The 13720-nt window shown below is 39.5% G+C and overlaps 1 protein-coding gene across 4 annotated transcripts in view; it reads right to left on the reverse strand.

Annotated features, from left to right (window-relative positions):
* Positions 1–13720, reverse strand: part of rbms3 (RNA binding motif, single stranded interacting protein) — a 282860-nt gene that overhangs the window by 130041 nt on the left and 139099 nt on the right. For all 4 annotated transcript variants that reach the window (XM_072370235.1, XM_072370238.1, XM_072370236.1 and 1 more), the window contains one exon: positions 3896–3987. In XM_072370235.1, the coding sequence (XP_072226336.1) occupies positions 3896–3987 (92 nt within the window). The remainder of the gene's footprint in view (positions 1–3895; positions 3988–13720) is intronic.

Here is a 13720-nt window from a genome sequence, read left to right on the forward strand (position 1 = left end):
TGCTTATTCAAGGATGTTCGCACTGAAAATTGTGGGAAAAAAATAAAGTATAAAAAAGACAGCTTTGTTTTCATCCGGCTGTTATCAGCAGAAGCTGACTGCAGAGAGAATAGGGAGGATGATTTCCATAAAGACTGGCTGTTGTCTGAAAGCAAGCAGCTGTCAGGCGGAATTACCTCTCCGACACAGACACCACAATCGAGGGCGCCCTTCCCATAATTCAGTCTGATTGGCTCAAGGGGAAAATGGCAGCCTGTGGAGAGTGAGGCGAGCGGCTGGTTGACAGGTTTGCATCTGCAAAGCTAGACGCACCGTTTGCCTGTTATCATTCTGTCTGCTCAACGTGTCAGTTTTCTCACTTTGGAAAGCTACCTGAACAAAGTGGCATAGAGAATAGAGTCCACAGTGCGAAGAGGCAAATACGTGCCTGTGCTCTGTTTAACAAACACTCGCACACAGACGAAAGGCAGAAGGGTCAAACAAAGCCAGCTAAACTCTCATAAATGACAAAGTTTTGTTATTTTTGACAACGTATGTGATTTATTCTTCAGTGTCATTTCCTAAGACACTAACTTTAAGAGTTGCGGCACTTTATCATTCAAGTGATGGCACGTAGTGATCACAATGTCAAAAATTCATTTTCTTTCATCTTTAAAATTCAATAAACCTCAAAGGCAATAGTTCAATATGAGATGCATCCTCTTATGTCAACAAAATGCCATGCTGTATTACACTGCTCATAATTCACATATCAAGCAATAACTTGTTTTAAAGCACCACTGTTAGAAAGCTTGACATTTTAGCTGAGACAGAGGGGGATATCAAGACCACTTGTGTCTTTATAATGTATTAGAATCATGCAAAGTAATCACTTCATGGGTTAAGTTTCTGCTTTGTACATACTCTCATCATACTCTTGGTATGAAGGTTTCAGTGCAATCTGTTGGTTTATGATTACAATTAATTGAATTCCAATTAACCCTTGAATTGGATTATATCATTTAAGTGCCTTGAGATGACAATTGTTGTAATTTGGCACTATATAAATAGAACTGAATGAATTGAATTGAAGGTGAAAAGTCATGTCCTTTAATCTTAAACAGTTGCCATAAATGTGGTCAAGACACATAAGGAGAAGTAAAACTCACTATGACACAATCCTACGTATTTGTGCTTATTAGGACAAAAAACAACTTTGTAACTTAATATCTGTATGTGCAAGCATGCATCCAAACATATCTTATGTGCAACCAAACCCGCTGACATACGCTGTTAATGCACAAACTTACACACAGAAACTTACTCACTTACAAAAGAAACACATTCATAAACACACACCAACTGTCCTCTCCTATGCTAAGTGCTCTTATCTGTGACTTGTGTAGAGGTGAGTGACAGGGAGGGAGGCGCAGGGGGAAGTGTCCTTTAGGTGTCTTAATTATGGCTCTTCTCCTCCCTCTTGCTGTCACCATCCTCAGGGGAGGGCAAGACAAAAGGAAGGCAATGTTTCATCTCTGCTGCCTTGGTATTTCAAATTCCGAGGGGAGTAAGAGAAGAGAGACAGCAGGCTGTTACTTTAGCGGAAAGAAGAGAAAATCAAGTGATGTTTCCCTTTTCCTTCTGTTTCTTGCCTCCTTTGCAGCTGTGTTTAAAATAAGGCACATTAATAAAAGCGTTTTAATGGCGGTAAGGCAGGAGAAAAGGCGCAACTTGATTACTGTGACAGTTTTATTTAATGAGCTCAAAGCCTCTGGCTCTGACTTTCTATTCGTTTATTACTTTGTTGTGGGGAGATATATCTGACAAAATGGAGCAGAGGGAAAGAGAGAATGGGACTGAATTGTTCTTATTGAGGAAGTCGTCAGTGGTGTTAGCAATAGTCTGTGATTTACACTCGCCTCACAGCTCACCTGTGCCTTCATCCAGCCTCACCAGGGAATACTGGTTTGCCTTCAACTGGGGGGTGGGGGGGTCAGAGACACCTTGGCAGGTAAGCACACCCAAAAACAACATGCTGTGAATTACTGATGCATTCAATGAATGCTGGCCCGACAAGAATGGAAATATAAATACAGTTATGAATGTGTTCTGAGGGGAAAAAACACGGCCAGAGAGAGCAGCATTAAACATAAAAAAATGGAGAGAAGGGGGAGGAAGTGATGTGGAGGCGTTAGGAGGAGGAGCTGGTAGAGTGATGGTAGCGATACCTGGTAAAGAGACATTAGAGAGATGCAGAGGGGAGTCTATAAAAGCAAACTACTCCTTAATGTCTCTCACAAGTGTGATAAAAGCACAGAGCTGCAGCACATAATGCCGGCCTTTCCATTTGTGTGAACAGAGCAAGGGAGCATTCAAAGCTAAACTATTGTAAACAAATGCTAATAGAAAATTATTTTGTGAATGTGCTCACGCACACACACGAAAACAAAGATTTTTAAAAAGGTCAGCTCTTTAGTTTTGGGACACAAGATCCCTCTCTAGAAAATATTGACAGAAAGGAAACAGGCAATGCAACGAGCAAGCCTAAAATGAGACGGACAAAGATCTTATCTGTATTCTGAGAGCCTGCCCTCTTATAAATATTGGAAGAAGGACACTAGTGGGGATAGGAAACAGCCAAATGGTGCATTTGAGAAATGGCACACCTGAGCACCGTACGGCATATCATCTCCTCCTGTCAGATCCCATCTCATTTGATCAAAATAATTGCCACCTTCATTGTTATCATCAATTCTGTCATCTTCACTGGCACCATTCTCCATCTCATCACGCCTTCTATGGCTTCAAGGGGGGGATTTTTTGGATCAGATCAAATGCTTACATCTCATCTGAGAAAATCACTCATGGTTTACCCTCAAAGCCATCACCATATTTATTGCTTCAATGCAACTGACATTTTCTGCACCTATTTAGATATTCTGACACGACAAAACATTTGATTGGTGCAAAAATAGGCAGGCTTGTCGATCTCAAGTGTCCAGAAATGGGGGCCTGCTGTGTTTTAGTAAATGGTGAGTATATGGTGAGTATATGGTGAGTATATGGTGTGTGGTCAACAGTAAAAATGAGAAAAGTAAAATTTAAAAAAGAGAAAAGTACACTATGATCACCGCTTTTCCAAGACTGTGGGCTGTGGGCTGCCAGACACAAACAATGTCACTGAAATTCTCATCACGCCACAGTTTTTTCATCAGACAAAATGTCAAAATGTTAATATTGGACAAATGATTCTATATTGAAGCATTGAATTAGATTATGCCCTGTTAGTGTGTAGTCTTTCCATGTATGTCTGTCGGCACAGCTCTCATTGAGCAACTCACTAGGGCTCTCATTGTGCGACAGAAATGGCTCGTCTCATCTGCTTCCACTTTAAAACACAATAATGCTGCACAACATAGAACAATTGGCTGGGCAATGCTCAGAGAGAATAGAGTCAACTCACATACTGGAATTCTGAGATGCAGCACGCATTCGTGCTCTTGTATACAACACAGCAAGCCCGCATCACCTCTTGCATCAAGGCACTCTCACTTGCCACATCTTGTCCTTTCACAGAGTGTCAAGATGAACTAGACCTACATACAACAAAGTCTACTCACAAAGTGTCATATAACAACACTCAAATGCAGTTAGCAGCCCACCTTCAAGAGTCTTCTTATATCAAAATGAACAAGTTTGTCATTAAACTGCTAAGTGCTGTGGAAAATGACTTCCTATAAAAGTGTGTTTAAAGTCGAAAGCAGTTTGTATGTAGCAGCGTTTAGATCAATCCAGATCTATTTAGTGTGTTAAATGTAGAATTTTAAACCCCTGGAGGGAGCTGAAGGAGTATCAAAGTGCTAATGATAATGCGCAAGGAAGTGACGATGTTTAGTTGTTATCAAGAACTTCTTACCTTGGCCATTTGGGCCTGCACCCCAGTGGCTTTGAGAGATGACACGGCCTTCTGTGCTGCAGCCGGGCTGTCAAAATCCACAAAGCCATAGCCTGGAGAGTGAACAGATGAGAGGGAGAGAAAGGAAAAAATAGACATTAGTTTGGAAAAAATTAAGGCAGATGACTAACAAGGAGAATGACAGGCACTTGGTAATTGTAGCAGTAATAGGTTGGTAACATGACTACAGAGGCTGCCAGTTCTCATATCTGGTGAGCACTACATTGTTTGATAATTAGCAACACTGACGTTCATAGGGGGGATGCTATGCATCTTAATTAGTAGCATGGATGAGCGATTTAGTAATAACAAACCTCGGCACCCTGCCCACCTCTACCTCCGCACGCACACACACACACACACACACACACACACACAGATTCACACATAGTTTCACACACTCTGCAAACATGCATAAACAAAACCACACTGAGGAGCTATCTGTGGTAGTTTGGGAATTTATGGCAACTCATATGCATTCATTCAGATTAATGTAATGATAATTTATGAGAAGTCCATGATTTGAAACCAGTGATGAAATAATACTGCGCGCACACTCACACATGTGCTGAGAAGCGTCAATTAATTCTTCAAAACATCACTTTTCACTTGTTCGGCCTTTTGATTTCTGGAGACTGTGAAGCTGGCAGGCCCACATCGTGTTCCTCAGCGGCCGGCATATTAACACAACCCCATTTCACAGCCTCCATAATCCTCTCCCCGGTAACAAATCTCTCAAAGGTTGACAGCATACCAGAGCTGCTGCCATTTCTCTCTCTTTCTTTCTTCAACTCTGTCTCTCTCACATACTCATAAAGACGCTATTTCTCACAATTTAACCTCTCCGTTCATCTTCTTCTGTTCTTCTCTGCCTCGGAAACACTCTCTCTCTCTCTGTCTATCTCTCATATTTTTCCCGACATTAACAGCCACCAGCACCCCATCTGGAAATTCATCAGTGGAGGGAAGCAGGGGGAATGAAATCTGTGGCTGTGATTTATGAGTTATTGTGATCCCAACGTTCTGCGGGATGTATCGGAGACGGGGGTCACGTCTGTGTTAATTAAAATTTGGTGGTGGATTAAAAGCAGTCAATGGTGCCCTCTGATCCACTGTTTCAGAAGGAAAGTGTAATTAGAAAAGGATAATAGCTGTGAGAAGTGTGTGGGAGGGGTGAGTTAGGGATTCGCTATAATGGTTACCCCATCAACTTACTCACAATCGTGCACTCGTAAATAGACACCTTATATTCTCAACATGCATGTGCACAGTTTATACAAACAGTGCTGATTTTACTTTCGCTGTCGTTTGAGGTGTGTGCTGCGGTGAAGAGGGGTCATTTTCCCGCTGGATGGCTGTGAGAGAGCGTGGGGTAATGTGAAAATCATAACCTGTGGCAAAAGAGAAATCGAGCGCAAGGACTGATTAATGGCCAGCTGTTAGAGTGAGGCTGGGAGGGGCGGCTCTTTAATTGTGGAAATATGAAGAGCCAGAGTAATATGTCCAGATTCAAGTAGGCAGTCATAAGGAGAACTGGAGCTTTTTTTCAAGGATTGCTTTTCAAGCAGCTGCAATTATACAACGCAGGCGTCCATTTGGTTACATTAGATGAATGACAAATCTGCAATTGCAAGAGCAGTGCGGCTCAGTTTGTCCAAATAAAAAAAAAAACAACTACCCATTAAAATATTTGGGATTCTGTTTTTCTTTTATCTTCAAGGTCAATGTTTGAGATATCTATCCCCTCTCATATTCGATATTCACCATGTCATTATTTGCTGTGGTGAACTGACACCAGCATGTTTTTTCAGGGGCTGCAGACTGATGATGAACTGGTAATATAAGTGTTTTTGAAGATGTTGAACCATCATGCAGATGTGTCCAGTGGTCAGAAGAAGCATTTAGATACTTCACTGAAGAAAAAGTTTCAGTCTTGGTTGTAAAAACACTCAATTACAAGTAAAAACCCTGCATGACAAGATCAAGAAAAGTATTACTAATAGTAACAAAGAAAAAATACTGGTATGGTCACGATGACATGATATTATTAAGACTGAAGTATCGGAGAGGAAACATGTTATTACTTGAGTTGGCTTGGCTTGGTTCTTGGTAAGAGCTTCTGGGTTTATTAGGGTTACTTTGGTTTTCTTCTTGATTGCTTTTGTCACTCCTGTTCGGTCTTTAGTTTATAATCACTTTATTTCTATATTCTAACAATCTTTACTTCTTTTTTTTGCAGTTGTTCATTCCAATTAGTTTTGACCTCTTCCTTTGGCAAACGCGTGGTGTCAGTTTTTGATTTCTCCCCTTCTGCAGCACTTCTGATTCAGTCAATTATCAGTTTACTTTTTACTCTTTACCTTCTTACCTTATCTTTGAATGTTGGACCTGCATCATTCAACCACACACTGTGACAACTGTTACCCAGTCATAGACATCTGAAATGTTACCTTCCACTGGTTTTAACAAGATGTAAGAAATTAGGAAACCACAGGTTCCACAGCCCATTATAATGAGCATTCTGTCAAATCTAATCTTTCCCAAATGTTACTTAAATGAAGTAACTAGAGCTGTCAAATAAATGTAACTGAGTACAGAGAACAAAGTTTCCCTCTTAGCTGTAAAGTGCTTAGAATAACTTCATATAAAATAAATCTTCCTTACTTTAAATGTACTTGAGATGAAGTATACAAGTACGTACAATGGAAATACTAAAAGTATTTAACCAGATGTTTTTGTTCTCAATCATAGGATACGTCCATAGATTGTCTTCTTACATTGACAATAGTGTATTTTTAATCCAAAAACATATCTTCCTTTGCTGTTTTGATGATGGTGGTGGAGGGTGTTGGATTGCTGGAAATCCAGAATGTCCGCAGTCTAAACCTTTTGCTGTCTATTCGTGTTCATTTTCACCCTTATGTATAACATTTGTAAAGGCCTCCAGTCTTTCCATATAACGCAAACAAAAATAAAAGAGCTAAAGAACCAGAAGCTCAGCTGGTTCTGAGCTAAGTCCCACCACAACTGAAGTCTGAGTTTATGGAGTCTCAGTTTTAATGTCGTCTCCCATGGATTCTCAGTTAGGTTCGGGTTACGACTACAGTATGTGACAGATGTTATCTACTCCTGCTTCATGAACATGTTCAGTGACATATTGTGTCTTTATGGATGCACCAACAATTGCGATGTTCCTCAAGTCATATTTCATAGAGGGTTCTCTCTTTAATTAAACTGTCACATCTCCATGTGTCACTGTTGACTGTGCGCCAGAGTGACTGGAATAGTGTTTGAAACTACATGCTGCTGTAATATATAAATGATACTTTAAACACAGTGAGCGGGACAGTTACATTTAAATTGTTCGCACCAATGATGAGAGAGAAACCTGGCTATTTTGTAATTTGGGTGAAATGATCATATAAATGATGGTATGTTCTCCTCATTCGTGCTCATTGAAGCATTTTTGCTGCACCTTTTAGGAAACCATATAATATAACTGAGGCCCTCTGGGAAATGATTCACTTTAATAATCAGAATATTCCAGTGGTGGATACTTGGAACCACTGATTACAATTTTAATATTCACCCCACTACCACCTGGAGTGCACTTATCAAACTTTAAACAGGATGAGGATTTTAGAAAATGGTGACCTATATTCAGACTGTTCTAACTAGAGGAAGAAGAGAGAAAGTAAGACAGTAAGGGAGCATAATGAAAACGTGTCCACAGAAGAAAAGCTGAGTGAGGAAGGAAGTTGTTTGGGGTCAACTGATGCATTGAAGAGGACTGAACTTACTCTCACTGAGTTACCAGCAGTAATGGATCCAGTTTGCTCAAGTTATTGTGGCTGATATGTGCATAATGATTCCATAATGTGGAATGTTTGATTTTGTAGCCACAAGGTAAAACTGTTAAAGGATAATTTACAGATATAGAGACAGAAAAGGGCTCCATCTGTGCTTTTCAGACAGAATGGTTGTGGAGTCTTTCTACATATGTGTTAGCTCATTCTGCGTCATTCAGACTCATCCACAGTATTCAATAAGGAAGGAGTTAGAAAACTATTCATTTTAAAAAGATGAGGCTAAAGTTGCACTGTGTTTTAGAAAAGACAAATACAAGGGGACCACAGCTATTGCACATTTTTATAATTTGCAAAGAAAACATAAAAATGTGAATCTTTCATCTGATAGGGTCAGATACAGAGCGCACAAACAGAATGAAGCCCTCCAAAGCAAGTATTGTTGTGTTTATAGTGAAAACACTCGTCCACAGAAGGACTATCGAGACAAAGACGTTCAGACAGTGAAATGAAAAGAAAATAAACATTTTATTAAACATTACATTATGAATACAGGCTTTTTTGACTCATGGTCTTTCTTAAAAGGGTTGAAATTTGCAGCAGCTTTCAGATGATGCTGTATTGAGCGACTTGATGTTGCTTGAAAAGTACAGACCTACATTAAGCTGCTCCAGTTGATTTGCTGGAACTCAAGTTTTGCAAAACACTTTTCAGAATCAAGATTTCGGTTCAGACCTTGAGTTTTATTTCTGTGACCTCCCAAGCAAACAACAAATAAACACCTTTAATGATGTTTCCTCGGTTCTCTCTTTATCCAAACAGCTGACAATAAAGCTTTAACATAGCATGCTTGCAGCTGCGTGCGACTACAAAGCAGAAGAGACAACAAGCATGTGGTATTTAAATAAGCATATCACATTTGAACTTGGAGGTGGTCCCACAGAATGTGGACATGGTTTCAGTTACAAAAGCCCAATTATTTGTATATTTAAGCTTAAGTTTTAATTATAGGATGTAAAACCATCTTTTGTGTTTAGTACTCAAAACAATCATTGATTCAACTCACTGTTCAGAAATAAATAAAACTAACTGATTCATTTTAGGTCTCTGTATATTTTACATGTACAATTTCTAAAGTCAAAGGAAAAAAACCCAAACGAATATACAAGGCCTAAAAAGTAATTCGATTTTAGTGAAAATTTGATTTGAAGTCGAAGTCTTCCTTTTTGTGCTTTATCTTTTAGTTAAACTATAAATGTATTTAATATATATTTCTTGTTATAGTCTAAATCTATTTGTTCAAATGTGACACTTTGTGTCAATTTAGTTCACACGCTCGAGATTGTAGAATCAGTTAATGCAAAAAATGTATTAATGTCTCATTTAAATAGGCTTGATTTGGTATTTTTCCAGATTTAACGGTCTAAACAAACAAACGAAAATCATTCTAGAAAGCTAAACTTCGGCATTACTGGTCCAGAATTCGCATGTAAAGTATCTAGCTATCACACATTTAGAATGGTGTTCAAAGTCGTCTAATTTCCAAACGACTTTTGTATCTGGTATGTTTTCAACTGCTCTGTGAGGGCAACAAATGCCGTCAGTTGAAATGCTCCAAAACTGCTTGGACCCGACTACGTTTTAAAGTAACTACAAGGACTAATGTGACTTAGCTCTGTGGATGGTCCACAGTAATTTGGACATTGTGAGTAGACAGGGAAGACATCCTACAACATTAACAAAATTTAGGACAATTGTATTACAGTGAGGTACACTGTTTAGACCAATGTATTATAACGTGGACACAGATAACTGTGACGGTCAGCATGACTACAAACATTTGGAGTTGGACGTGAGAACATTTGTTTTTAAAATTTCAGGGACCCTCAAGAAGAGCTTTGTGCGCTCATTTGTGTACTCAAATTGTTGTATTGTACAGGTGGGTATGCAGAGCATGTCTGTGACTGATTTAACTGTATTTCACAGTGATGTTTGGTGAGTCACTGAGCTGCAGAAAAGTATGTTAGCTGTAAAAACGCAGCGGGGTCAATGAAACAATGCTACACTCAGTTTAGGACATCGCATTCCACACACACCCACATACAGACGTGCAGATGTTGCTAGAGAAAGACTTCCTGAAGCCAAGCCCATGCTGCACTGCTACTGTATTCAATGTGGGCACTCTGGAGTTAAAATCTCAAGTGGAATGCAGAGGGCAGGGTGTTGCTTTGAAGCTTCTGCGCAAACACAAACACCCAATCGATAGCTGTCACTTAAAAGCAGCTCAAAGTGACTGACTACATGCGAGGCTGCTGATAATGCTGTGCAGTTGCACACTAATAGAAACACGCACGTGTGCAGTTGCTGAAGGACACATGCACAAATGGGAGGATGACACCCACAGTTCACTCCCACATACAAACGGACACACACGCGGCAGTTACAGACGTGCAGACTGTCTCCCTAAAAGGAATAAAGAGAACTTGATCTGCCATATCATGTTTCTTGGTCTGGCTCTAACTGGGAGCCTGTCAAGATAAAAGGACCATCTTCAATCCGTTGCTACATGATAGTACAATGCAGCCACTACCTCTATTCTACTCAGTGACTCTGTGTGTGAGTGTGTGTGTGTGTGGCAGGGTGTTCCTTTAAACAGTCCCCTTAAGGAGGTGTGGCAGCACAGCTGATGTCTCCTCAGGCTATGCTCCACACAAAAGTCTTCAGTGGGGAGTAGAGATAAGGGACTCATTACAGTGAGTATCGACATATCAATCAACTTTGCATCATTCATGCATTCACCATCAAATTATGCTAATCCTAATTACTTCTGGGGAAATTACTATTCTTTATCTGCTAATAGTCAGGATTGTTTAGGGTTTCCTACCTACAATATCCACCATTATTTTCCCCAATATATCAATTTTTCACATTCTCATATTCGGTGCTAATGATCCTATTTTGCACCCCATACAATAGAATAATAATGTACTAAGTATGAATAATGAATCAACGACAAGTTATGGTGCATTACAATGGCGTGCAGGGCTTTGTAGTGTAATTGTTTATGTCCACGTGAGTCATGAAGAAGAGTTCTCAAGCTGCTTTTGCACATGGATGATTGATCTCTGTGGTTACATGTATGTTCATAACTCAAACTTTGCATGTATTAAGAGTAATTATGGTAAATGGTGGAGATAGATGGGCCACTCAGTCGACAAATATGCATAGGAATATTGTAATGCAATTCCTGTGATTAAGTGATTAATTGTCGTATACTGCATCACATTCTATCCTACACTGGATGCATTGTTTAAAACCTCAACCTGCCTGAAGACATGAAACAGTGGAAATGCTTGAACGTGAGCTTTGGCTTTTTTTACATACATATTTAAATATATACTGCACGGGCATTTGTTTTTATTGCTAAACATTTTATTACTTAGTTAATATGTCGATAAAGATGCAAAAGATGAGAACGAGGTAACTGTTTATGTTGCTTGTCGAGGAAAAATAGACACTCAATGATTCCTGCCTCTCAGTGAAATGTTGCCTACAGCTAATAATCAATAAAAAATATCAAGTTATTGTTCTGATAAATGTTAAGTGTAAATAGGCCAGTAAAGAGAAAAGTTTTAAGTTTAAGAGCTTAAGGGGAAGTCATAAAATAGGTTCTACTGCATGACAGCACTCATGTAAATGGACAGTATTTATATAGCACTTTCATAGTCTTGTTGACCACTCAGGCCACCTGCACCCACACACGCACAATCATACAGCACTTGCTAGTCTATACACTGTTACAGGCTATGCAGTGCTTTTTCCTCTATCACACACACACTCTCACACATGAATTAATGCATTAGAGCAATGTGGGACTGTGTGTCTTGAAAGACACTTTGAATGCAAACTGGAACCACATGTGTAATATTCCCACCATAGAATAAGTATTGAGCAGGTATTTTAAAGAATTATACATATGTATGTAATTTTGGTTTGATCTAACAGCTCTATAGGTGACCTTTGTCCAAGTAGGGGTATGAAAAGTCATTTTGCCCTGCAGGGTGGGTGGGTGTTGGTTTTGGAAGGTTGTGGCTAGCTGTACAAACACTGAGGGAGAGAAGGGTGGTTTTCTAAAAGTGAGATGGCATCCGTGACTAACTGTGGCTAAGCCAAGACCGCCTTGGTCACAATCCAAACCCAGAGGAGAGCATCCTCACTGGGACTGCATTCCTCTTTCCTCCGTTTATCCCGCACCACCAACAGCTGACTGATGATAAATCTTGCGGTCGCCCTTCACTAAACCACGTGTGTTAGTAGAATGGGTGTGTACAAATGCTTGTGTGCAACCTCTAACTTTCTTGGTCTTTTGTGTGAGCATGCGAAGATACATGATTGAACAAAGGAAGATCATAAATCTATCCCTCTGTTTCTGCATACCACAGAGAAACATCTGCATTGCAAATACTATTTAAATGCTATATGGTAAAATTTCTAACCACACGACTTTCACGAGAGTAATAATTCTGTATGGGAGGGACAAGTCATAAGCCACTTATTCCTCCCACAATAATCACATTAATACAGCTTCATGTGCATCAGACAGCCATTGGAAACAAAGCAGCTAAAATTGCCTGAACTGTTTTTGCAGCCTCTCATAAAAAACAGACCGAGGAAGGTAGAATGGTGACATTCCACCTTCCTTGGTCTTAGAGACAAAACTCATTTGTTCCAAATAACTCACAGAGGACAATTTTATATAAGACACTGTTGAAGAGATAGCAGTACAGGCAATTAACTTATCAACCCTGCAACGTGGATTTATAGCTAAAGCATTTGTCTCGGGCTGAAGGAGGCAGCCTATTGGCTGTACTGTATTTCTTGTCATCTTCTCTTGCAGGTGTAAGAGTGTCCTTGTCAGAGAGCTGCAGTCAGGATCTGCAGAGGGCAGAATGCCAGGGCTTAGGGCCAAGGGGTGCAGTGGCAGCTTATTGTGCTTATGACAAACTGAGTACAAGGTTAAACAAACAAAAAAAAAGTAACACATTTTATTCTTTGATGTAATTCTGTTGATGACGCTATTTTGTTAAGATTTAAGCAAAGGTACAATGTGCTATAGGGTATACCAACGTATTCAAACTTTCACAAAAAATACATTCTAAGTAAACTGCACAACTAAGCTATGAAGGCTGAGAGCACAACTGTTAACATCTGTCACATGATCCAAGCTGAAAGAATCTCTTCCTGACCACTGAAAGCTCCTTCCAGTACAAGTCACTTTGACGCAGACATTCATGAAACTCTTTTAATGTATACACAAAATGCATTTCTCACATAAACCTAGGGAAGAGGACATCAGGGGAGTTTGTGGGGTTTGCCTGAGGACTTATTGGCTGGGGAATCTAGGGATCGAACTACCAACTTTCTAATTAGTGAAAAACCTGCTCTCCTGCTTTCCTCAGCCGCAGCTACTCACAATATAATAAATTAGTCTAATAATCAATCTGAACAAGTAGGCCAGATTTTCTGAGAAGGAGCACTTTGTTCAATGGTTATCTTTAAGTTTATGTTTTTTCTAAGCGACATGCATTTGAAGTACAAAGTTTTGTCACGTAAATAATACGTCATTTTGCTGCTTTAGTGAATAATATGATTATTTGTTCACTTACAGTTACCAGTGTTAGTCATGGTGAGACATGGTGCATTTTCCCTAACTCTAAGCCTCTTTTTAAGAATAAAAAAGTATGGGAAGACAACAATCCCTTTCCCCTTATGATTCCTTAAATAATTCATATTTGTTTACACTCATTAGCTCTAGCGCAGCACCATATGGGATCTAATACATTTCACACTCTAAATTCAGCAAAGCAGTTGAGAGACTCTTTACAATACATATGTTTGTAAGAAGAGAGACATACAGTCGTATTGCCATTTACAATTTGTGTTTCAAAATATGGAATGTGAGGGTCAAAATGTAAATAAA

This window comes from Leuresthes tenuis, unplaced genomic scaffold (genome assembly GCF_036924035.1).
Source record: "Leuresthes tenuis unplaced genomic scaffold, fLeuTen1.0.hap1 SCAF_18, whole genome shotgun sequence".
NCBI lineage: Eukaryota > Metazoa > Chordata > Actinopteri > Atheriniformes > Atherinopsidae > Leuresthes > Leuresthes tenuis.